Here is a 24,263-nt window from a genome sequence, read left to right as displayed (position 1 = left end):
TTGAAACGTGACTAGTGTGACTGAGTAGCTGAATGTTTAGTTGAATTTCATTTTAATTAGTCGAATGGCAACCATTTTCCACAGCACAGCTCTAGATGATTGGCCTTGAGCCTTCCCAACCCCCTACCCCACATAGGAATTTACCTCCCATTCTTCCCAACACTGGCCTCCTTGCTACCGAGTACTCATGGGATGCTCCTGTCTTAGTTTTACTCTGGCTCTTCCCTCTCCCTAGAACACTCTTCTCCCAAGCATCCACTTGGCTAATTCCTGCATCTCCTGCAAGTCCTTGCTTAAATCTCTTTTACAATTTTTACCCTGACCCCCTATTTAATACTACAATCTGCCCCCAGCCCCACTTATATTACCTTGTTCTATCCTCCACCCCCATATCATTAATGACTCTCAGACCTACTACACAGTTTATTTATATGTGTTCTTTCTGAATGAAAGTACCACAAGAGGCAAGATCTTTGTTTCATTTATTAATGAATCTAAAAGGGCCCAGAATAGGGCCCAGCGCAGAGTAGTTAAGTACTCAAGAAGTACTTATTGAATAGGGGGTTGGGGAGACAGAAAAGAAACTGTTGCCCACCTCCTTCTCTCCTTCTTCCCTCTGGGTGGAATGAGGGGGTGGTAGGCTGCGACAGTTCTTAGACACAGTTGGAAGGAATGTATCAGAATGGCAAGAAAGAAGATTCAGCAAGGTGTGGGCCTCCACTACTGGAGAGCCCTGCCTCTGCCCAGCAGAAATGCCCTCCTTGCCTAAGTCGCCATTATATTCGAAGCTTGCTTACAGCACCCCAAATGAACCTGCACCTGTTTAATGGGTTGAATCCCACTTGATACTTCAGACAAGTTGCTTTTATTCTCGGAGCACATTTCTTCATTTCCAAAATGAAGCAAAAAGTCGCTTCCTGAGGTGCTCAGTGGCATCATGGAAGACCCAGACTCTAACAGGTCCACCATAAATAGTAGCTACTCAGAGCTGCTGGACTGAATATAACTTGGGCATGTAAGAGGCAGGCCCCTGAACTCCATGGGGAAGACACAAAGCATCAGTGGGGATGTGCATGCGTCGGAGGCTGGGCAACATGTCCCTGGCTCTCTAGTGTCAGGGACACAGAACGGGAGTGGCACTCAAGCCCCAGCGTACCTTGTCGCTCCTCGGGGCTAGAGAAGTACCTGCTCTTCTCCAGCATCCCCCCAAGATAAGACCAAGGAACAGAGGAGCTTCCATTTGGTGAGGAGGAAGGGCCTGCAGAAGCCAAGGCACCGTCAATAATTCGAAGTAGGTAGAACCCGAGTCACTGCGGCCAGACCCTACTGGAAGCTCTTTCTTCCAATGAGGCAGGCACCGCCAGCTCCTACACTCCCACCGCAGCCCAGAGCCCAAGGCTAAGACCAAAGTCTCAGGGAAGAATTGAGAAGCAGGACCAGCGGTTAGGTGTCTGCCTTCAGCTCAGGGCGTGACCCTGGGGTCCCAGGATCGAGTTCCACATCGGGCTCCCGTGGGGAGCCTGCTCCTCCCTCTGCCTGTGACTCTGCCTCTCTGTCTCTCATGAATAAATAAACAAAATCTTTAAAAAAAAAAAAAAAGAATTGAGAGGCAAGAAAGTCACCACAAAGGGAAAGATGGATAAAAGGACCACAGGCCATAATGTTTGAGATTTTAAAAGTTTATCTCATTCCTAAACTTCCAGGTGGCACTGCCTAGGAGGAAGGCTGGGCAGGAATGTGAACATCTTAAAGACACCCAGTGATGCTGACCAAGCCAGTCTGTTTCCTCATTTTACAAAATGAGGGAGGTGAGCCGCATGGTCTCAGAGGACCCATCATGCTCTGACGCTGCCAGATCGGTTTGTCCCAAAGGCAGGTCTGAGGGAGAAGAAAACCCCCAGGGTTAATGAACTGGTGCTCAGAGCTCCTTGGGGCTGGGACATGCATCCGTCAGCTGCCGGAGGTGAGAGGCTGCCTTGTCCAGCTTTGACAACTCCAGCTGGAGGGAAGAAAGCTAGACGGGAAGAGAAGCAGGTGAAGATTCTGATATAAGGCCCACCCTCTCCAGCCCACGTTCCCTCAGGGAGTCAGGCTTCCCCCCAGCCTTACCCTCTGCTGCCTCTTAGTCTCTTCCTCTCCCCCTGATGGGGTCCAGGCCATGAGGCCATCCAGCTGCTTCTGCAACTTGCGTCTTCGGGCAGCTAGCAGAGCCAGATGGGCCTGGGGGTCCACCAGGCCCTGTGGAAGAACAGTGAGGGCTCAGCCTTCTCTGTGCCACCTGCATCTCTGCTTCACCCACAGCCCGTCCAGTACCTCCCTCACCCCATTTTCAGGAGTCTTTCTCACTTTTACAGAACCCGCCCCTTGCCCTCCTCCTGACATCCGTTCGATGTCTCCCTTCCCCTTCCAATCTCCTCTCAGCACCTGTAGCTCCATGTACACCTGAATGGTGTCACTGAGTGGGGCCTGAGCCCAGCCGGAGGGTGCCGCTACACCTGGGGGTAACAGGCCCACGGCCCCACAGTGGCCCAGTGTGGCCAAGGGCTCCAGGAAGGGCTTGAAGAGGCTCAGCTCTCCAGGCTCTGAGCTCTGCAGCAGTACTGAGGAGGAAAGGGCCACTGTCAGGGTCAAAGCATGAGACCTTGCTTCTCTTCCCATCCTGCCCCTCCTAACTCTGGGCTCTGCCCCCCAGGCTCGCACCGTGCCTCTGCCAACCCCTTCTTGCCACAGGGCCTCAGGAACCTAGGGCCCATCTCACCTCGGGGCCGGGCCTTGGTGAGCTGGTACGTGGCTCGGAGGGCCCTCAGTACCTGCACAGCCTCCTGGACCTGAGAGAAGTGTTGTTCCAGCGCAGGCTGGCGCCAGTGCTCCTAGAGACAAAGACCCAGAGCTGACAAGCAGGATCCGGGGAAACTCACTATCAACCCTCCTGGCTCCAGCCCACACCTGCCTACCCCAGTCTCCACTACACACAATTCACCACCTCAAGCACAACCTGGGGCACATCTAAGATCTTAACAGATATCTGTGGTTGATGTCTGTTAACTGCTCTGATCAAAGATGTCAAACAACTTAACAGATATCTGTGGTTGATGTCTGTTAACTGCTCTGATCAAAGATGTCAAACAACCAAAAGGAAATTAGAATTTCAACTGTGTTACTCACAAAACCGAACAAGCATAAGAAAATTTAAACAGGTCAACTTTAAAATAATTTTGGGGGTGAGTTGGTCAGCATTTATTCTTCTGAAATTATTAAAGCTTAAAATTGCAGATATTTGGGGGCCATCCTATCCTTATCATAACTGACATGAACTATTACTACCCCTGGTTAAAGATGGCAAACTGAGGCACAGCCACATAGCAATGTAGTTCTGCTCTTGTACGCTGCCCCCAACACATCCCTGCAAGAACTACTCACCTCCCTGAAGACTCTATATTAAAGTCCACACCAAGACTGTTGATGACCCCAGGGCACCACACCCTTTGAGAAGCCGGCGCCCCAGCTGTTCACCAACGGTCCCATTCACAGACGTCAGGGATATGTCACTCACCAAGCTATGGGTGGTGGGGTAGGGAGCAACAGAGATGCTAGGGGCAGAGTTGCTGCCAGGCCTGGGTGGCAGCCTCTGCCAGAGCTCTTCAGCCAGGAAGGGCATCAGTGGGGCGAGGAGGCGGAGACCCACATCAGCACAGGAGAACAGGACCTGAGGCGGGCCTTGGGGATGGGGCGAGTGCGAAAGCACTGGCTTCACAGCTTCCTAGGGAGGAAGCCATAGGGTCAGGGGAGAGGCCCAGGCCCAGGCCCCCTCCATGTCCTTTGTCCACACATTCACTGCCCTGCCAGTGGAAAATGCTGTGGGTAAACAAGGGCGGGAGCACACAGAAGCCTGGAAACCACTGGCGGTCCCAGAACACACTCTGGAGCAAATGAAAAATGGAAATCTATGGCAGGGAGTCTCAGAGGTGGGAAGAGGGAATAAAACTGGTTTGTATACTTTAGAAAGAAAAAAAAGCACTGAATTTTTTGCCTATTAAAAAGAGACAGAGTCCTTTCCGCCCCCGGACGCCGCCGAGTAAGCATCGTTAGTCTCCCCTCCCACCACCATCATGTCTAAGTCAGAGTCTCCCAAAGAGCCTGAGCAGCTGCAGAAGCTCTTCATCAGAGGTTTGAGCTTTGAAACAACCGATGAGAGTCTGAGGAGCCATTCTGAGCAATGGGGAACGATTACGGACTGTGTGGTAATGAGAGATCCAAACACCAGTGCTCCAGAGGCTTTCGGTTTGTCACATATGCCACCCTGGAGGAGGTGGATGCAGCCATGAATGCAAGGCCACACAAGGTGGATGGAAGAGTTGTGGAACCAAAGAGGGCTGTCTCAAGAGATTCTCAAAGACCTGGTGCCCACGTAACTATGAAAAAGATTTCTATTGGTGGCAGTAGAGAAGACACTGAAGAACATCATTCTAAGATTATTTTAAACAGTATGGGAAAATTGAAGTGATTGAGATCATGACTGACCGAGGCAGTGGCAACAACAGAGGTTTTGCTTTTGTGACATTGGATAATCATGACTCTGTACACAAGACTGTCACTCAAAAACACCATATTGTGAATGGCCACAACTGTGAAGGAAAGCCCTATCGAAGCAAGAGATGGCTAGTGCTTCATCCAGCCAAAGAGGCCGAAGTGGTTCTGGAAACTTCAGTGGTGGTCGTGAAGGTGGTTTTGGTAGGAATGACAACTTTGGTCATGGAGGGAACTTCAGTGGCTTCGGTGGCAGTCGAGGTGGTGGTGGATACGGTGGCAGTGGGAATGGCTATAACGGATTTGGTAATGACAGAAGCAACTTCGGAGGTGGCAGAAGCTATAATGATTTTGGCAATTACAACAATCAATCCTCAAATTTTGGACCCATGAAAGGAGGAAATTTTGGAGGCAGAAGCTCTGGCCCTTATGGTGGTGGAGGCCAATACTTTGCCAAACCACGAAACCAAGGTGGCTATCTATGCCTGTTCCAGCAGCAGCAGCAGCAGCTATGGCAGTGGTAGAAGGTTTTAATTACTGCCAGGAAACAAAGCTTAGCAAGGGAGGAGAGCCAGAGAAGTGACAGGGAGCTACAGTTTACAGCACATTTGTGAACTCAGCCGAGCACAGCAGTGGCAGGGCCTGGTTGCTACAAAGAAGACACGTTTTAGACATACTTGTGGGTATGGGCAAAAAACTTGAGGATCGTATTTGTGACTAATTGCATAACACATTATCTTAGTTTCTGTTCTGTCTAAAGTGTAAAGAGTCTTAATGTAGTTTTCTTTTTTCGCACCCATGCTGTTGATTGCTAAATGTAATAGTCTGATCATGACGCTGAATAAATGTGTCTTAAAAAAAAAAAAAAAAAAAAGAGCGGCTCCTGGGTAACTCAGGTCATGATCCCAGGGTCCTGGGATGGAGCCTCACATGGGATCCCTGCTCAGGAGCATGCTGCCCCCTCTCCCTCTGCCCCTCCCCTTGCACATGTCTCTCTCAAATAAATAAATAAAAAATCTTTAAAAAAAATAATGATTCTGTAATGCTATTTAACATTTAAAACAAAAAGAGACTGAACTCTCTGCCAGAAAATCCAATCTCAAGGGGAAGAGGAGGCAGGCATGCAGGAGTGGAATGCCATATTCCAGTCTAACTCACCAAGTAGACATCACAGAGGCTGTGGAGCCAGAAGTGGTGGAGGGCATGGGTGATGAGTGGCAGCTCCCGAGCAAGGAAGGCTCGCTCACACTCCTGGGCAGTGTGGGCCAGACGGCTCAGGATCCAGGCGTCCGTGGGGGATGAGGGGGATAGCTGCGGGGGGAAGACGGCTTCAGGACAGGATCACTCCTCCTCCTCCTCCTCCAAATGCCATCTTCAACCCTCAGAGAACTAATGATTCTGCCTCCCAAGCCTCTTTTCTTATTCTCTTACCTCCTCTGCAGGCTGCGGTACAAATCCCTCTCCTAAGGCATTGAGGATAAAACGCAGGGCATTCCAGATTTTGTTGCAGAAATGCCGGGAACTCAAGACCTCAGAGACGGACAAGTGTACATCGCCCCCTGGTAGGGAGTGGGAGGAGGAGTGTGCACATCGGTGGCAGGAGCACAGGGAGCCCTTGACCCTGCCCCACCCCTCTACAGGGGTGCCTACAATGCCAGCCCCTCCCTTGCCCAGGCTTACCCAAGGCCCTGTGGGAGCACAGGGCAAATCGCAGGGCATCTGTCCCACACTCAGGGATCCCATGAGGGAAGTCCTTCCTCTGCAACCAGAGGGATAAGAGGGTGGCAGATGCCTACACAGCTGCAGGGACAGAAGCCTGGGCTGCAAAGGAAACCCAGCAGCCGCCAGCTTGAGGCTGAGAGAGGCAGATGCTGGGGACTCACCTGTGCCGCAGCCGCAATCGCCAGCTCTGTGGAGTCCAAGTTCCCGTCCTTCAGCTTTTCCTGCAGCACCTGGGATGGGTAAGCACTTCAGTGGCCTCGGTCAAAGACCCTGCCCCTTCAAGGGTCCTACCCGCTCACTCTCCCTCCCAGCCGGCTCCTCTGCTCAGGCTCCCTTCTTCTGCCCCACAAACCCCATCCTTCGCCAGACTCTTCATCCTGACCTGCAGTTCCACCCCACTGATGATGTCTCGTGGGTCCAATACATTCCCCAGGGACTTGCTCATCTTCCGGCCCTGCCCGTCCCGAACCATGGAATGAAGAAGCACCTGGGGGGCACAGAGGGAGTTGGTAGAGGGGTTAGGGGAGCCTATCCTAGGAGGTGCCCAGGGGCTCTCTGGCCTCCATGTGTCAGGGGTTAGGACAGGAAATGAATCAGGAAAAAGGAATTGGGACCACAGACAATAGCACATTAGAGGTTCGAACAGAGACCAAGATTTAGGGAAAACTGGGGAGTCAAAGATGGGCTAGGCACCTAAGGGCCATTACCTTGGTGAAGGGGAGCTGCCCTGTGAGCTGTGTCCCCAACATGACCATGCGGCCCACCCAGAACAACAGGAGATCACTGCCTGTTTCCAAAAGTGACAGGGGGTAGAAACGAGCAAGGTCTGGGGTCTAGGAGGAAAAAGAGAAGCAGTGAGAAGCCTAAGCCCTATACCTGCAGCTCTTGAGGCTCACTGCAGGGGTGGGGGTAGGGGGGCGCTACTGCCTCCTTCATCTCCTTCATCATCCCCATCTTCACCCTCTTCCTCTCAACCCGCCTCACCTCTTGGGGCCAGCCCAAGGCAGCAAAGGGGAAAAGAGCCGAAGAGAACCATGTGTCCAGGACATCAGGATCTGGGAAACAGAGTGGGGAATGGAGACAACTGGAACGTCGAGCGTACTGCTGTGCACCTTTCCAGCCCAACTCCAGGCAGAAAGACCACGGTCAGGCCCTAACCCCATTCCCAACCTCCCTGACCTCACCTCCTCCACCCCAGAGTCTGCTCCCCCTGAGGCCCAACTGCCCTCCTTTGCCCTCCACAACCCTGACACTCACCCCTCTGCAGGGTCAGCTCTGCCTCTGATCTCCCAGTCAGTTCTGCAGCTATTTTTCTGGCCTCGGTCTCTGTCCGCCCAACCACCCAACAGTCTTCTCCATCACCCTACAGAGAAAGTAAGGGATCAAGAAGAATAAGGAAGAACAGCAGCCACCAGGTGTGAAACGTCACGGAGTTTGCACAGTCTCCCTTGTGGCCTGGGAATTGCCAGCCCCCTCTGGCGGTGAGATGAAGAAGTGCCAGCTCGGAAGCGCCGATCCCACAGTGGGGTCCCTGCCCAGGACAGGCAGGGAGCTGGGACTGACACTGGAAGCCCTCTCTGACTCCTGAGCTGTGGCTACTTCTCTTTCTGCTATGCCCAACCCTCCCATCCTCTTCGTCCTACCGACCTTCATGTGCTCCTCTACAACCAGGTAGGCGGGAATCCGATGGCCCCACCACAGCTGCCGGGAGACACACCAGTCCCTGCCCAGAGAACAAGAGGGCATCAGTGACTTCTCAGAATAAGCAGTGTATCACCCTGCCCCACCTCCAGAGCTCCCCTCGCCCTTACCCGATGTGGGAAAACCAGTGCTGCCAGTTCTTCTGGTGGAAGGATGGACTGAGCTCCAGAGCCCCTGACTCCACGGCCTGAACAGAAAGGCCGTTAGAGCTTCCCTTCCTGCACCTCACTTGCATCTGTCCCGAGATGGAACAAGTAGCCTCTGAGGCAGTGCTGTGACTCAGAAAGGACCTTCCAAGGCTCCCAAGAAGATTCTGAGGTCAAGCGGGAGATGAGCCAGCCCTTTCTGGGCCATCCTTGCCTCCACCCCCACAGCTCTCCTCTCAAATGCCAGGGCCAGAAGTCTGTGGGGCAGGAGGGCCTCAGCCTCCCTATGTCTTCATTCCAATTTTCAGGGCCTTCCCAGTACCTGAGGCTCCGGCCTTCCCTGCACTTCAGCCTCACCTGGGCAGCTCGGTCCCCCATCTCCCGGCAGCGGACAAACCACTGGCTCTTCAGTAGATATTCTATCACGTCCCCAGAACGGCTGAAAGAGAAAGGAGGAATCTGCTGCTCCTCAGCTTCTGTGCTTTCCCCCCAGGGGACACGGGACCCTGCTACATGCCAGGCCCTCAGAACTGAGGCTACAGCAGCCAGTAAAACTGACACAGAGCCTCTGTTCCCTTGCAAGGGGTACAGAGCCCACCCTATTGTACTCTTAAGCTTCTTCCACTCCCTTCCACTCCCTTCCTCGGGAACCCCTAAGTAAAAGGGTTAAAATGAGGTTACCTGCAAATAGGAAGCACCATGGGGTGGTTCTGGAGGCCCCGGAACAGGCCCCGCTCCCGCAGCGCAGATATAATCTTTTCCCGGGCCACAAATCGGTGAAGACCCTGGGGAGAGAATGGCAACAGTCACAGTTAGAGGTCACTAAAAAACAAGAAAGCAAGAGAGGGGAAGAGGTGAGGAAAGGCAGAGTGCCCCCCAAGGACAGGGTGACAGTGAGGCCAGTATCACCTGTAGCCAGTCCCCACAGAGAGAGGTCATGGTGCCATCCTCCGCGATGACACTCAGAGGGCTCAAGCCGTGTCGGGCCCCCAGCTCAGCATCAGCAGGGCTATGCGCTGGAGTCACCTTCACTGCCCCTGGGGGAGCAGAACCACAGTGAGCACTGGCTCCTGGCCTTTTCCAGAGGTTCCGTCATCGCCCACATCCCCGTCCCTCCTCCCTCTTCTCAGTCTCTGCCTCCTTTTCGTCCCACTACCCACGGAAGCTGCCCTAAAAGAGGCTTTCCCTCCCCTCCTTCCTTCCTCACTCCTCTAGGATCCCCGGCCTGCTCTCCTTCCCATGGCTTCCACCCACCTGTGCCCACATGTGGCTGAACAGTGGAGTCTGTGATGAGGGGGAGAAGCTGCCCAGTCAAGGGGTGACGAAGCTGTCGCCCATGCAGGTGCTTAAAGGAAAGGAGCAAGGTCAAGGACAGGCATGCATGTGGGGTACAAAGGTCTGGGCCGAGTCTGAGAACCCTGGGAATCAGAAGGTGAAACCAAAAAGTAAAAAGCCAGAGCAGTGGTCTGTGAACTTTTTCTTATGGGGCCAGAGTGTATTTTAGCCTTTGCAGGCCAAGAGGCAAATTCAGTCTCTGCACACTTACTCTGCTCTGCCACTGCAGCAAAGTTGGGTATTGACACCCAGCTGCAGGTAATATCTAAAGGTGCAAGTGTGGATCATACAAAAATAGGCAATGGAATGGACCCGGCTTGCAGGCCGCATAATTTGTCAACCTCTGAGCTAGAGAAAAGAAAAGGCATCATGAAAAGAAAGAGACACCGGAGAGCTGAGATGAGAGAAGTCTTAGGAAAAGAAAATTGAAGAAAAGAAGGCACTACCAACAGAAAAGAAGGGAAGAGTAAGTTATGCGGTAGGAAAGGCAGGTGGCAGACAGCACGCTGCTGCATTACTGTGTATCGGGAGTCGTCGGGATGAACAGCCACAGCAACGTCTCCAGGCAACGTCTCTGGCCTTGTAGTTCCTACCACGACCTCTGCATCTAAAGACAAAATTTAAGCACTTGACACCAGTCATCACCCTGGTCTCCCACTCCCAGGGCTGGAAGCAGCCAAGGTTGAGCAGGCTCCCAGAAGCAACTAGAGAAAATTAGGAGACTAGAATTTCCCTGTGAGCTGATGACCAGAAGCCTGGAAAGCTGTCTGGTGCTAAGGAATTTCTCGATAACTTGCATGGGGGAGACGGAGCATTAACAAAAGCAACCAGAACATTTACTTGGCGCCCAGATAATACAGAGGTTTCTCGGTGCCCTAATCATAAATGCTATGCATTCTTAGGGGTCAGCACCAGGCCCTCCTTGAGAAACTTCCTCTGTCTTTTCCAGCTAATCTTTCTTCACTTTCTCTGAACTCTTCCAGACACTTACTGTTCAAACACACTTTGGACTGATCTTTTATCTCTTTCAGCGGTACCAGCCTCCTGTAGAATTATGTAAAGCTCCTGGAGGGCAGCCACCATGTGTACTTTTCTTTCACGGCCCAGAACACCCAGAATAAGTGCCCATAAGAACACAAACACTACCAAGGCTCCTTATGTGCCTCCCACCAGGTCATGTGGGAAACAGGCTGGTGGGTTCCCTCCCATCAACCCAACACAGGCTCAAGAAAGCAGAGGGAAAGGGCAGCCCAGGTGGCTCAGCAGTTTAGTGCCGCCTTCCCTGCATGGAGCCTGCTTCTCTCTCTGCCTCTCTCGTTGTGTGCGTGTGTCTCTCATGAATAAATAATTAAAATCTTAAAGAAGGAAAAAATAAATAAAAAAAAGCAGAGAGAAACAGGCAACTTTCCCAAGGACTATCCTCACCAGGCTCTCCATCCACAGGGAAGGCCACAGACACAAGGAGGCCAAAAGACACAGGAGTGGGGCAGCCAGGCAGTTGAAGCTCCGTGTGGCCAGGCAGGGGCCGGCTCTCCACCTGGAGGAATCAAAGCAGCAGGGTGCTGCTGAGAGTAGCCTTTCTGCAGGCTTCCCACCTCCACTCACCCACCGCCCTGGGCTCCCTACAGGCATCTATAGACATTCAGAGGATTGAGGACTCACCTTCCCCTCCCTTAAGTCAGTCACAGTTACAGAAATATTCACCAAGCACTTACACCATGCACAGGTATTGTGCTGAACACCTTCCATGAATTCCCATTAAATTCTCACAATGCCCCCTTGACACAGGCATTTCCATCATCCCTGATCTACAGACTGGGGAAACTGAGGCTTCCAGGGGCTTCCAGAGGCCTGCCAGAAGTCACACAGCTAGCTGGTAGGTGGCCAGACTCAGTGAATCCTGGCAGTCTGGTTCCAGAGTCTGAGCTTTCTCCTCCTCTGCCTCACCTCAATATCCGAGATGGCTGATCTTAAAGTGCAGGACCAGTTGACAAGCTGCTGGCTCCGGTACAACAATCCTGCCTCGTAGAGTCGCACAAAAGCTTCGGTCACGGCCACTGAGAAGCCCTAGGGAATGACTTCAGTGTCCAGGGACCCAGGCATTCCCATCCTGCCACCCCCAACATACACTACATCCCACCTGCCTACACGCAACTCTTGACACTGCCTCAACACCCTCAGGTACCAAGCATGGAGCACTCACAGCATCCATAGTGAAGCACTCTCGGTCCCAGTCCAGGGAGGCCCCCAGAGCTTGGAGCTGCTCACTGATCTCTCCACCTTTCCTGTGCCCAGAGAGACTGTTATCAGCAAACGTGTCCTGAGCACCAACTACGTGCCAGGCCCAGTGATACTCCCAATAACGCTGGAAATTGGAATATGGCATTGATCTAGCTTCTCGAAGCCAATGGAGACAGACATACAAACTCAGCATGGGCCTTCCATGGCATTAAAAGAAGTATAAAGTTCTGGGGCGCCTGAATGGTTCAGTTGGTGGAGCACGCGACTCTGGATCTTGAGGTTGTGAGTTCAAGCCCCACTGTTAGGTGTGGAGTTTTCTTGGAAGGAAGGAAGCAGGAAGGAGAGAAGGAAGGTAGATAGACAGTAATTCTACAATTACAAAATGTAATTCTACAATTACAGAGGGGGCAGCTCATCTGGGAAAACCCCAAAGAAGCTTTACAGAGAAAATGGCATGTGATAACAGACCTGTAAGAATGAGGGTAATTTCAAGCAAATGGAAGGTAGGAACAGATAAGTAGAAGACTTAGTGAAATCTAGGCAAGGTATCATGAAATAAGCAGAGAAAAAAATACACAAAATGCCCACACACACAAACATGTGCATTTTAAAGTACGTGTAATACACACACACATGGAGACCCTGCTGAATGCTAAAGGAATCCAGAGCTCCCCTCTCTGAGGGAGAGCCCATCAAGTTAGGGAGAACAGCTGGGGCAATCTCGGCCCCTCCACTTCCACTGGTCATTACTCACTCGTCCTTCCACTTCCACACCTCCCTAAGGAATTTTTCCCGGCTCAGTTCATGTCTCCTCATTCCTCGCTCCTTCCACAGTTGCTTCTCCACCACAGCCTAGGGTAAGATCAAGAGGCAAAGGGACAGAGAATCAGGTCACTTTGGGGGTACTCTCCTCTACCCAAGAAACGGGAAGAATGGCAAAATGCATACTTGTGTAGCAATTCCTGCATGATCTGAGCCAGGGATCCATAGCACCTGATCCCCACGCATCCGGTGCCTACAAAACAAATACCATTACGTGAACCCCTGAGCTTACACGTTTACACTCCTTCCATACTACCACACTTCCTCCTTCCCCTCCAAGGATGCAAGTAGCCCCATTCCCCTCTCACCAGCGCACCAGGGCATCCTGTATGGCTACTGTCAGTGCATGACCGATATGCAGGGAGCCAGTGACATTGGGAGGTGGGATACACATGGAAAACGTCTCCCCTGTGGCCTGGGGCAGCCTGGTCTAGAAAGTGGAAAAGTCAGTGAGCAAAAGATAATGGGATGTTACCTGGGGGAATAGCACCCTATGGTGTCTCTAAGACAGAAAAAACTGGGGGGGAGAGAGAGAAGGAGGAACAGTTCTGCAAACAGGAAAGGAGAAAACCTTTTGGACAGGAAGGGCAGAGGACAAGCCCTGCCAGTTTCCTTGGGCAGGCTGGCTGGAAGCTCGACTGTGAGGCTCAGCTGTGACCAGCAAGCTCAGTGGCCATTCTGTCGTGGGAACCGCTCAGCACCCCTCCCTCCCAGGTACTAACCTGATACTCCGGTTTGAAGAAGCCCTCTCGCACCCACCAGGAGTACCAGGCCGCCTCAACGTAGCGAGGACTGTATGCAGGAGGCAGGAGGCGGTACACATCTGCAGCAGTGGCGGAAGGAGAGCTCCACTAAGTCCTGAACTTCGTTCCCAGGCGGCACTTCAGCAGCCCAAGCCCGCAACAAAAATGTGGGTGCAGAGGCCTTCAAGTACCCTACGTACCTTTCTTTTCACCCGGTTCCGTGGGGACTTCATACAACACTACCTCCTTAGGAGTCCAGGCCTTACTGGATCCTGCAGGTGCCTGGAGAGGAACAGCAGAAGCGAGGGTGTGGGATGCCAGGTCCAGCGTACCCCGGGCAGAGAACCAAGGACAAGCTGCGTGACCCCCTGACCTTGCCCTTCGGGGTGATCCCAGCCTCCAGCGCCATCTGCTTCTCCCGCTGGCGCTTCTGTTTGGCTTCATGGTTCCTCCGGGAGAGGGAGGACCGGCACGGCTCTGACTGGGTAGAGAGAGGGTGGGACCTGCGGAGGGCCTGAGAGGGCCCGAGCCCCCAGCACCGTGATGGAAGCGAGGCCAAGGGCGAACGAGGCATCAGGAGTGTCTGCAAAGGCGGAGAGGCGCTCCAGACCCGCAGCATTGCGACCCGTGGGTGGGCGGGCGCGGCACGCCTAGTCCTCACGCCCGGGCCCCTCGCTCCCACACAGCGCCTCCCCGTGAGGGCCCGAGGGCGCGGGGTCCGGCTCGGTCGGGCGGACCTCAGGGTGCCCCCCCCCCGCCCCCTCGGCCCCACCCCCACCCCCCCACCCGCCCCGCAGGCCGACCCGCGCGCTCACCGCGCCCGCCCGCCGCTATCCCAGGGCGCCCCGCGGCCGCCGAGCCGCAGGCGCTGGGGAAGCAGCGAATCCGGCCGCCGACCGGGCCCGCGAGCGGCGCGGAGCAGGGGCGGGGCCCCGTCCGGGGCATGCGCGGTAGCAGGACCCGCCCCGCGCGCTCTCCCTCGGGTCCGACGACGGTTACGGCTGCAGGAGGCGGGGCCTCCGAGGAGAGAAGCAGCCTCTAGGGCAGGCGCTGGGGGCCGCGTGGCTCGTTTCCACAACTTTATTAAACCGGAGCCCAACACGTAAATAGAAAACACCAGAGTTCTGAGGCCGCCCCCGCCCCGGTCCCAGCCGCCCTCAGGAGCTGTGCTTCTGCCGCTTCCAGAAGCGCTTGACGTCGCTGTGACCAGCCGGGGTCACCACCATCAGCCGCTTGGCCGAGTTCTCGAACACCAGCACACCCAGCTCCCGAGCATGGGCCAGCAGCAGCTCAAAGTCCACTTGCGACAGGAACTGGTTATACAGGACACCTGCAGTCCGCAGGGCAGGGGCAGCGGAGGGCCAGCGTAGAGAGAAAAGCCAAGAACGTGAGGCCCCTGCGTGGCAGCCTCGGGGCAGGGGTCTGCGCTTGCCAGCCACCTCCATTTCAAAGCTAATCCTCTATGCTTGTCTGTTCCAAAGCTCATCCTGACAGTAGTTGATCCAGCCACATTCAGTAAGGCAATATAACACGGGTGGGTAAGAAAACCCACTAATGCTCACCAAACCAGAGAAACTACTGTGAATTATCCCTCCCAATTTCCCTCTTCTAGCTAAATCCCAACAGCACTGATTTGAGACAATTTACTACTACAGACTCACTCCCCAAATAAAGTGTCCTGCCAGCTTTCCTCTCCCAGCCCATGTAATAAACAAACCGAAATGCATGAATAGCTTTTTCTGTTCATCAAGGCTCAAGTGTCCTTCTTCCGGCCGGTGACAAGAATCAACCACCAGAAGCCACTCACCCTCAGTGAACCGGAGTCTGTCCCTTTCCAGCTCCCATAGCCGAATCTGGTCTGTGATGGTGGGTGGCAGCACAGGCGTCTGCAGGGGCAAGCAGTTGCTCTGAAGATTCAGGAATACTGTCCCAGACATCCCTAGCCATCTACTCATTCCCCAGATTTGGATGTCCCTTTCTCTTTTCCATCACTTCATCGCCAGATGCCAGGGGTTTCCAGCCTCCAGCAGCTTGGTACCTGTTTGAGCATCACCGGGTGGGCCCTTGTCCTTAGGAAATGGATGATCTGGGAAAACAGACAAGAATGGGATCAGGCGCTCAAGTAAGAAGGCAGGAAAGCTACCTAAGCTGTCACCTAATGTCACCAGAATACCAGCTTGCTGTTTAAAAACCTGCAGCCATGTGCCTATCATTAACCTATCCCCATTCAGCTGTCATTCTAAGCTGCTGCTCCCACTGGTCATGTCTGCTATTCCTTCTCTAGCACATCTGCCCTTTGCATAGTCTTGTTTTATTCTTCTTTCTTTAAAATAGCAGCAACTATTATTTTTTGAGCACTTACTGCATAGCAGGCTCTGAGCCAAAGGCTTTACTGCTATTCTCTCATTGAATCCTTCCCAAAGCCTGTGAGGGGAGAACTGTTATTATTTCCATTTTCCAGATGACAAGAGTGAGGCTCAAAGAAGTGAAGCAACCAGGCCATTAATGCAGCTAGGAAGGGGTTGGCGGTGGAGACACAAATCTATATCTCCTCCCCTTGTGTTTTTTCCCACGCTCAGAGCCTTGACTTCTCTTTATGTGCATGGTCTATGCTCAAACACAACTCGCCAGCTGATAGTAGCCTTCTGTAAGATGAGCTGTATCCCACAGCCCAAGTGCAGCCTATCTTCCTGCACCCACCTTCCCCAAGTGGGGATACCTGCTGGGCTGTGATGCCACTGGCGATGGCCTGCTGCACGCTCTCCCGGGTCACCTGTGCCACCACCATATTGGGGAAGCGATAGAGCATCTCTGAGAAGAGGGCAATGAGGGCGATCTGCAACTCCGACTCTGGCTCAGGGGTAGGAAGACAAGATGAGGAGGCTATCCCCATACCTAGACTCCCTCCAGACCTTGAAGTGTGACCCAAAATGTCAGAGAACTCTGTAAACTGGCAGGTAAACATGAACATGAATCGGCACTCCCTCCTGCGTCCTTCCCTCTCCCCACTCCCATTCCCAGGCTGCTGTCCTCCCAGCCCTCTCTGGCCTCACCAGTGTAGGCATATAGTCGGTAATTAGTTTCCACGATAATGAAGCCTGGCTGATGGGCAGTACCCCCAGCTCCAGAAACACCTGATGAGAGATTGATAGCCAGGCGTGTGGGGTAGTAACGCCGAGATTTCCTCTAGAAAAGACAGAAGGGAAAGGCAGAGGGCCCCCTCTCAGGTGTCACTAACCATATTCCTGCCTGAGATATCAGACCCCTCCCAAAGCAAGAGCCTCAACACCCAATTTATCGACTCCAAGGAACCCAAGTACTCAGTCTGGCGACTTCTTCCTGGTACTGCCTCCTGAGATCCCATTCTTTTTTGTTTTTGAGTATAGATGATACAATGTAACATTAGTTTCAGGTACACAAAATAGTGATTCAAGAACTCTACATCTACTTATGCTATACTCACTGCCAGTGTAGCTACCATCTGAGACCCCACCCCCTTTTTAAAAGCCAAGGCAACAGACCACCTTGCCTTTCCTAGAAGCCATGTATCTGGGTGCTCATACCTTCCTCTGGAAAACAAGCCCAAACTCACGCAGATGTTGCAGGAAATTCAACAACGAATCACTCATACCTTCCACAGAGTAATCCTGGGGAAAAGAAGTGGCCAGTTGGGGTCCAAACACATCCCATTCTCCCCCTTCCCAACCCCATACACTCATTCCCTCTTTTCCCATCTATGCTTTGGTCATTTTTATCTTTCACACTTTTGCCCATAACCTGACGTCCCCCCTCATCTACCTACCAGCCTGCCCACCCAAGCCTCCAGCTGCATCCCCCTTGCTTACCTTGCCCAGAGTAGAGAAGCTGAGCTGGAAGAGGAAGGATAGAATCTCCACTAGGTCCATGCCCCGACTCTAGGGATGAATGGTCAGTGACAAAGGGGCAGGGATGGAAGGGAGAAAATGAGGGGACAGAACATCAGGAAACAGTCTGTGAGGGTAGTCTCTCAATGGTTCTCGCGAAGATCAGAGCATGCCAGCAAGTCACCTCCTCACCTGGGCTGTCTGCAGATATTGCAACATAAAGTACCATAGCTGGGCAGGAGTGTCCAGCAACAGGAACTGGAAGCCGGCTGAAGTAATGCAGGGTGGCTCTCCGGGTTCAGTGCTGGAGGCAGAGAGGGACCATGGCAGAGGTATGCGAAGAGAGGCCATCGTCCCCATTTGTCCTCGCATTTTACCTTGGTTTCTCTCTGGCCATACTCCACGCAGCTCTCCTTTTTTAGTTAACTGCCTGCAATCCTAACCCACCCTGGACACACAGTTTAGCAGGGATCTGATGCACCTCTGGTTTCCTCACCTCTTCATGAGCCCAGCCTGGCTGAGGAGCTGAGCCAAGTCCTGGCTGACGGCTGCACTGGGGGAGCCCACCATGAAGTGCAGGACCACCTGAGGAACAGAAGTAGACAGAGAGAACGATGCCTTTAAGGGCCATGGGATGTAGGAGTACAAGCAGAGACACAGAGTCCCAAGTCCTCACCTCCCATCGCTCCTCGGCGTACTTGTCAAGTGAGGGAACATCCCGGGCGTGCTTGTCTGGACCCAGCTGACTTGTGTCATCAGACCAGGCCTTGCCCCTATGCCAGAATGGGCCAAGAATAAGGGACCCTGGCTGTGTTCCCTGCCTGCCCCTCTGCTCTTTCCCTCTTCATCCCCACGGGCTCTGAGTAGGAGACACTTCTTTCCTACATCATGCAGCTCCATCTTGTCCAATTTATCCCTAAAGGAGCTCCCAACAGTGGAGCCCACAAGGTTCCAGAGAGGCTCCTCAAGGGCTCTCTGCCCCATCGCTGCCAACCCCACTGCTAACAGTTTAAATACTAGTTCCCCTGGCCTAGCTTAGGAAGATGGAAGTGACATACCCACCCAGAAGGGCAATGCGGAGGTTCTGGCGGAAGATGGGGTTGAGGATGAGGCCCTGGAGACCACCAGGGAGCAGCTGGGTGTGCCAGATACGGAGACCACTCAGCAGTCCTGTACTTTCCTCCTGAGCTCTGAAACAGAAGCAGAGAGGTTAAGGGGGTGTCTGGAGAATAAAAAGAAGGAGGCCCATAAAGGCCTCCATTTCTGCCTTTTCTGAACTGATCATCCCTTGGAACACCATTTCACACAGAGAAAACAGTGTCTTCTTAAGGCAGATTTCTTTACTGCCACGCCTACCAGAACTTTGTTGAAGACATCACAACTTTCCGGGAGGGAAAATAGAGTATGCAGAGTTTCCCAGACTTGTTTAAATGTAAGTGTTGTGGTATATCCATTAATATTTCTTGGAAATGTTCCAAGGAACACCTGGAAGATCTAGTTGTTGAGAAATCTGTATCTGGCTGAGCATGCTGCAAAGACTCACTTGCTGAATTCCTTCTTCACCCACAGGGCTACAGCAGCTTGTGGCAAAGGCTGCTCCAGAAAGAGCATCCGCATCACCCAGTTCTTAGCCAAAAATGGGAGCTCCCTGTAAGGAGGTAGAGGTAAACTGTTAATATCAGAAACTGCCTTACCTGTATCTCTGCCCTCAACAGCCTCTCAAACATCTCATCCCGCCCACAGCTTTACCAGTCTTGCTGTTCCCACTCTGTTTTGGCTTGACACACTTCAATCTTCAAGCCCCAGCAGGGCTAAGCTTCAAGTCATGATAACTTATTCCAGCCTGAAGGCCCCATTACATTTGGTCCCTACCATGAAGGAGGTCCTCACCTGAAGACAGCCAGACAGGTGGCAGGATGCCCATACAATCGGTCCAAGACGCCAGGGCTCAGGCCCCCTAGGAATTCCTGCAGATTCCTGCATTGTAGGTGTACTCGGTTCAGTCCTCCCCTTGCGGGGGTGCTCTCCATCACCTGAGAGATGCAAGGTTAGAAATGCACCCCCACAGTCCACGCCAGTGTCATCCCTCAGCTCATTCCCGTTCCAGACCCACTGGCCCCCACAATAACCTGTACTTTCTATGATTTCCTTTCTATGTCACTCATCTCCTTTCCTTTCTCCCAGACCTGACCAACCTCCTCTCCTCTCTTGCTTCCTTGCCACTTCTGGCCTCAACTCCAGTTTTCTCTCTGTTTCCAAATAGAGAATTGTTCATTGTCCCACATTTGCAGAATCAGTTTTTATTTCAATGTTTACCTAAGCAGTGACGCGGAAGCTAGTTTCAGACCAGCCCTCCCCGGGCTCCCGGCTCCCGTCAGCTCAGGGCATGAGCTCGCGTTGGCCAGTCCTTCGCACCTACTTCCCGCCCGTGGGTCCTGCGCTGCCTGCCCGCCTGTCCTCCTGGCCCCGAAGGACCGCACCCGAGCACCCGGACCCACACAGCCCCGGCTCCTGTCCCCCGCCCCCGGCCCCCTTCCTCCCTCCCGCCTGAGTCGCCACCCCTCGTGTACCCGGAGTCGCGAGGCGTCGCTTAGCCGGAGCTACGGTCCCGCCGTGCCTCCCAGGAATAGGAGAATGGACGAGGGGGATGGAGAGAGGGACAAAGAACCGCACAGGAGACCAGACGGGAGGACTGCGGCGAGAAGGAAAGGAGGGGAAAGAGTGGAAAAGTAGGGAGGTAAGAACAGGCGCGGCACCCGCTCGCCCGCCGCGGCGTATTCTGGGAATTGGAGTCCTGTCCTGGCTCGCCCCGGGATGGGCCGAAGCGTGGCTGACTACAATTCCCAAAAGGCACCGCCGCCGGGAGGGAGGCTGGCCTTTAATCGAGAGAGCCGAGGAAACCCGAGGCCGCGCAACTTGGTTCCGCGTCGGGTTCCGCTCTCGCCGCCAACGGCTAGTTTAACCGACCTGGACAGCGGGCGGATGCCGGGAGGGGAAGGGCCCCGGGGCTCCCTGGCAGAGGTGCGGACCTGGCTCTTGGCGACACGCTTAGTGGAGAGACGCGGCGAACCGCGCTCCTTGAGCCCTTTGCTCTCGTCAAGTCGGAGCAAAGCACTCTGTATCTAGAGCGAGTTAGGGTTGGCGCTGCTCCCCGCGCTCAGAACAGCCCTAATGCCACTTCCCCGGGCTCCCACCGCCCCGCTTCTGTAGAACGTGCCAATAAACACAGTTGCTGTAAAGAAACCAGTGGTTGGTCTGGTTGGTCGATGAGGCTGGGGCAGGGCTGGGGAACGTCCTAAGCCAGAGCCAGGGCTGCAGTACAGCGGCCTTAGGACTGTATCGTTCCCGTTACAGACGACGAGACGGAAGGAGGCCCCACAGACCGTCGGCCCGACGCCCCGCGGCTGGGGTTGCGGAGCCCGCACAGCGCACCCGGCCCGCCCGGCCGCTCCCCCGCCTCTGGCTCTTTCCGTGGCGGTCGGTGCATCACATCCGCAAAAATGACACGAAACTGACAATGGCTAACGGTACGTAAAATAAGAGACAAATTAGTCTGGGAAGAAATATTTGACAAAATAGACAATACAACGAGCTTTTACAAAGCAATAAGGAAAAGAACAGAATAGAAAGATTGTACAAAGACGTAGCAGGCAACAAACAGAAAAAATATAAATTGTTTATGATCAAATGAAAAAGCTCTCATCAGTAATTAAAAGTAAATTTAAAAAATAAATAAAAGTAAATTAAAGAAACAATAAAATATCTGATTAGCAAAAAAAAAAAAGGATTGGCAGCCTCGATGTTGTCACTGCAAAGGGAGCATACAGTAGTCAGATACTTTTGTTGAAAGTTTACGTAGTCACACCTTTTAAAGGCGGCTTTGGCAGTACCTACCAATTATTTTACCGCAACTGCCATTTGACCAACTCCACCTTTAGAAATCTATCACACCGAAATCCTCCCACATGGACACAGATACACATGCAAAACTACTGAAGTGTGTCTGTTACTGTTATGAAAGCAATGGAAACCGGGGCCCTTGAGTGGCACAGATGGTTAAGCATCTGCCTTAAGCCCAGGTCATGATCTCAGGGTCCTGGGATGGAGCCCCACCCACATCAGGCTCCCTGCTCAGAGGGGAGCCTGTTTCTCCTTTCTCCCCTCCCTCTGCTTGTGCTCTCAAATAAATAAATGAAATCTTAAAAAAAAAAAAAAAAGAAAGAAAGAAAGAAAGAAAGAAAGCAAGCAAGCAATGGAAACAGCCCAAATGTCCATCATGGGGAGTTGGTTAGATAAAATGTGGGTCATTGCAACAATGTAGAGTAGTGGGCAACACTTAGAGCACTGTATGCATAGTGGCTGAGCTGTGTACAGCCTATCAGGAGGGGAAGAAGAGCAGATTGCAAAGTGGCATGCAGAACTTTTATCTGTGTGTAAAACTGAAATAGGTCATGTGCTTCATTTTGACAGGAGCAAGCAAGGGGAAGTCGTGCAGACCAGCTTTAAAAAGAGAAAACCCTTTAAGGCTCTATCCAGGGGTGCCTGGGTGGCTCAGTTGGTTGGGCATCTGCCTTCAGCTCAGGTCATGATCCCAGAGTCCCAGGTTGGAGCTCCACATTGGGCTCCCTGCTTAGCAGGGAGTCTGCTTCTCTCTCTGCTCCACACCCCACTCATGCTCTGTCAAATTAATAAAAATAAAAATAAATAAAAGGCTGCCCTGTCCAGAACAGGAGCCACTAGCCACCTGTGGCTATTTAAATTAACCAAAAATTTAAATTCAGTTCCTCAGTCACATCAGCCCCATTTCCAGTTCTCAATAGCCACAGGTGGCTAGTGGCTACCTATTGCATGGTGCAGATACAGACCAGTTCTATGATCACAGGTTGTCTTGGAGAGTCCTGCTTAAAGGGATGCAGTGAATGGGGGCAAGTTATCTGATGTCAGGAACTGAGTACAGGTTGAGTTTCTGGAGCTGGATAATCAGCCTGCACTCCTTGGAGCTTCCCAGCATAGGATTATCCAACCTGTGATGGAGAGATCATAACCTTCTCCCCTCAGGCAGCACCCTGGAGAAAAAGAACAGCCAGGAACCTATGGGCTGCTTCACACTAGCTTTGCAGTTTCCTGGCCTGTGTGGCCTTGAGCAAGTTGCTTAAAATAGTCTTTTCTGTGAAATGGCAGCAACTGTTTCATCTGTATTAAATAAGGTATAATATGTAATAAGCATGGTCCTGGCACACTGGAGGTACCCAGTAAACATTATCATTATTATTTTCTTTAAAAAAAAAAAAAGTAAAATCACACCTGTATTAAGTACTATAAAGAAAGTCAAGTGCTTTGAGAGCATCAAGAGGGGATTTGATCTGACGGGCCAACTCGGGGAAGATTGCTGAAGGACAAGCAGGACGTAACAAGGCAAAGACCGCAGTGAACTATGTTCCTGGGAGGGGAACAATATACTCCAGAGGCCATGGCAAGAGGGACTGGCCCAGTTGTGGGAACTGAAAGCAGGCCAATGCTGTATAAAGGACAGCGTGGAGAAGAATGCTGAAAGAAGGGGGTGGGGAGCAACTTGGTCAGGAAGGTTTTGTTCTTTATTGTAAAATCAACAGGAAGCCATGAAAGGATTTGAAATAAAGTAGCAGGGTGAGATTTATATCTGACTGACTGCAGTCAAAACAAACCATAGAAGAGCAGGAACAGATCCTGGGAGACTACTATGGTGGCCTGGGCAGGATGGAGGTAGTGTATGCAGGACGGTGATGGAGGTGGAGAGAAATGACAAATTTAAGGAAAATCTGGGAAGCAAGATCAACAGAACTTCATGATAGGCTGACCTTGGGAGAGGGGAGAAGGTGTATCAAGGATGTTCCCCAGGTTTTTGGCATGTGCAGCTGAGTGGATGAGGCTGCTATCCACTGACTCAGGAAACCATGGAGGAAGGAGCAGGTTTGAACACTGAGACAAGTTCAAATGAACTCCAAGTGGTTGTGTAGGTCTAGAGCTTTGGGAGTTCTCAACTCACTGCCATGGCTTCTGTTATTCACCATTCTGGGTTCTGGCCTCTAACCTCCTGACCTGATGAGCACTGGATGTTATACTCTATTTTGGCAAATAGAATTAAAAAAAAAATTTTTTTTTAAGTAAAATAAATAAATAAACTTCTGACCTGTCAACTTGTGTCTTAAAACATGGGGTCACAGTGGTTGGACCTACATAGGTTTCAGCAGGATTGGTGACCTGGACCCCAAGGGGCTTTTAATTCAACAGAAGATTAAATTATCTCTATTGGCATCTTCATTATCTAGTTGGCTCACTTTGTGAATATCATCAACGAAGACCCCAGGGTCTTTATTTCACATAAACTTCCACCAAGATAGGTCTGCCTTTTCCAATACTTGCAAGTGATCTTTCTTTTTTCCCTGACCAACTTAAATTCTGTTAAATGCTCTCTTCGTGGTTGTGGCTCATCCTTCCAAACCTCTGAAATAATCTAGGCTCTTGATTCTGGCTCCCATCCAAACAGATCACATCTATTGAGTCATCTGTACATCTGAACAGCCTAATCCAACAATTCTCTGCCCAGGACTTCCAAACCCTTGAAGGGGGTCCTAGAATTAGGGCCAAAAAAACTTACACGTCTATTTTTATTACCTCTAACAGAAATTTAGCATTTCTTCCAAGTATGAATATGAGCAAAGCCCCCAGCAGTATTAGCAGGACCTGGGACTTGTCACTGAGACACCACAGCTCTTTTTGTATCCCACTACCTTTGTAGAAATCTCCAAATGTTGAGTTTTTTTTTTTTTTTAAGATTTTATTTATTTATTCATAGAGACAGAGAGGCAGAGACACAGGCAGAGGGAGAAGCAGGCACCATACAAGAGAGCCTGACGTGGGACTCAATCCGAGGTCTCCAGGATCACGCCCTGGGCTGCAGGTGGCGCTGAACCGCTGCGCCATCGGGGCTGCCCAAGTGTTGAGTATCTTTTATGCTTATGACTATTTGGAAATGTTAGTAGTTATTACACCTGCTGCTAGATAATTGTTACCAAATATATTTTAAAAACACATAGGTTACTGTATCATACACTATTTAAACATTTTAGTAAACTCAACTGATCTCTTCTGTGATCATATATGAGATACACACATTTTTGTGT

General features: G+C 52.0%; 2 protein-coding genes and 1 long non-coding RNA gene across 8 annotated transcripts; 1 reads left to right on the top strand and 2 right to left on the bottom strand.

Annotated features, from left to right (window-relative positions):
• Nucleotides 1–465: 465 nt before the first annotated feature.
• On the bottom strand, nucleotides 466–14,170 carry VARS2 (valyl-tRNA synthetase 2, mitochondrial). 4 transcript variants are annotated; one of them, XM_049092511.1, is made up of 30 exons: nucleotides 14,053–14,170; nucleotides 13,611–13,820; nucleotides 13,438–13,519; nucleotides 13,217–13,317; nucleotides 12,803–12,924; nucleotides 12,621–12,687; nucleotides 12,427–12,524; nucleotides 11,635–11,716; nucleotides 11,379–11,498; nucleotides 10,857–10,968; nucleotides 9,950–10,038; nucleotides 9,351–9,441; nucleotides 9,006–9,133; nucleotides 8,778–8,881; nucleotides 8,454–8,535; nucleotides 8,061–8,185; nucleotides 7,897–7,972; nucleotides 7,507–7,612; nucleotides 7,234–7,304; nucleotides 6,957–7,082; nucleotides 6,632–6,736; nucleotides 6,411–6,479; nucleotides 6,208–6,286; nucleotides 5,959–6,086; nucleotides 5,686–5,838; nucleotides 3,554–3,760; nucleotides 2,759–2,870; nucleotides 2,425–2,600; nucleotides 2,110–2,238; nucleotides 466–2,014 (listed from the first exon to the last, which is right to left on the bottom strand). In XM_049092511.1, the coding sequence occupies exons 2-30, from the start codon at nucleotides 13,809–13,811 to the stop codon at nucleotides 1,919–1,921; spliced, it is 3,237 nt and encodes a 1,078-aa protein (XP_048948468.1). In that variant the 5' UTR covers nucleotides 13,812–13,820; nucleotides 14,053–14,170; the 3' UTR covers nucleotides 466–1,918. The 4 variants fall into 4 exon arrangements, with proteins under 4 accessions (XP_048948468.1, XP_025273897.3, XP_025273900.3 ...); XM_025418112.3 differs by lacking the exon at nucleotides 14,053–14,170 and having other exon boundaries at nucleotides 13,611–13,981; XM_025418115.3 differs by lacking the exon at nucleotides 14,053–14,170 and having other exon boundaries at nucleotides 8,061–8,137; nucleotides 13,611–13,980.
• A 133-nt stretch (nucleotides 14,171–14,303) lies between these two features.
• GTF2H4 (general transcription factor IIH subunit 4) lies at nucleotides 14,304–19,866 on the bottom strand. Of its 3 annotated transcripts, none has more exons than XM_049092523.1 (14): nucleotides 19,671–19,866; nucleotides 18,991–19,133; nucleotides 18,644–18,748; nucleotides 18,159–18,290; nucleotides 17,777–17,873; nucleotides 17,597–17,685; nucleotides 17,293–17,404; nucleotides 17,083–17,151; nucleotides 16,801–16,884; nucleotides 16,291–16,423; nucleotides 15,957–16,087; nucleotides 15,276–15,323; nucleotides 15,045–15,123; nucleotides 14,304–14,567 (listed from the first exon to the last, which is right to left on the bottom strand). In XM_049092523.1, the coding sequence occupies exons 2-14, from the start codon at nucleotides 19,128–19,130 to the stop codon at nucleotides 14,395–14,397; spliced, it is 1,392 nt and encodes a 463-aa protein (XP_048948480.1). In that variant the 5' UTR covers nucleotides 19,131–19,133; nucleotides 19,671–19,866; the 3' UTR covers nucleotides 14,304–14,394. The 3 variants fall into 3 exon arrangements, with proteins under 3 accessions (XP_048948480.1, XP_048948482.1, XP_048948481.1); XM_049092525.1 differs by having other exon boundaries at nucleotides 17,083–17,106; nucleotides 19,671–19,840; XM_049092524.1 differs by lacking the exon at nucleotides 19,671–19,866 and adding an exon at nucleotides 19,417–19,554.
• A 12-nt stretch (nucleotides 19,867–19,878) lies between these two features.
• On the top strand, nucleotides 19,879–24,239 carry LOC118350443 (uncharacterized). Its single transcript, XR_007401416.1, has 2 exons — nucleotides 19,879–20,627; nucleotides 23,936–24,239. It is a non-coding gene; the product is annotated as an uncharacterized LOC118350443 (long non-coding RNA).
• The last annotated feature ends 24 nt before the right edge of the window (nucleotides 24,240–24,263 follow it).

Source organism: Canis lupus, chromosome 12, assembly GCF_003254725.2.
Source record: "Canis lupus dingo isolate Sandy chromosome 12, ASM325472v2, whole genome shotgun sequence".
Lineage (NCBI taxonomy): Eukaryota > Metazoa > Chordata > Mammalia > Carnivora > Canidae > Canis > Canis lupus.
Note: the sequence above shows the minus strand (reverse complement) of the source record. Positions and strands in the feature narration are given on the sequence as shown.

Excerpts from the sequence above, each read along its gene's own strand:
- GTF2H4 (XM_049092523.1), bottom strand. The coding sequence starts at position 19,130 with ATGGAGAGCACCCCCGCAAGGGGAGGACTGAACCGAGTACACCTACAA. Across the intron at positions 17,686-17,776 it reads ACGCCGAGGAGCGATGGGAG|GTGGTCCTGCACTTCATGGT; the intron begins GTGAGGACTTGG and ends TCTGTTCCTCAG. Across the intron at positions 16,424-16,800 it reads GGCTTGTTTTCCAGAGGAAG|AGGAAATCTCGGCGTTACTA; the intron begins GTATGAGCACCC and ends TGTCTTTTCTAG.
- VARS2 (XM_025418112.3), bottom strand. The coding sequence starts at position 13,856 with ATGCTGCGGGTCTGGAGCGCCTCTCCGCCTTTGCAGACACTCCTGATG. Across the intron at positions 9,134-9,350 it reads TCAGCCACATGTGGGCACAG|GGGCAGTGAAGGTGACTCCA; the intron begins GTGGGTGGAAGC and ends CTGCTCCCCCAG. Across the intron at positions 6,480-6,631 it reads TCAGTGGGGTGGAACTGCAG|GTGCTGCAGGAAAAGCTGAA; the intron begins GTCAGGATGAAG and ends TACCCATCCCAG.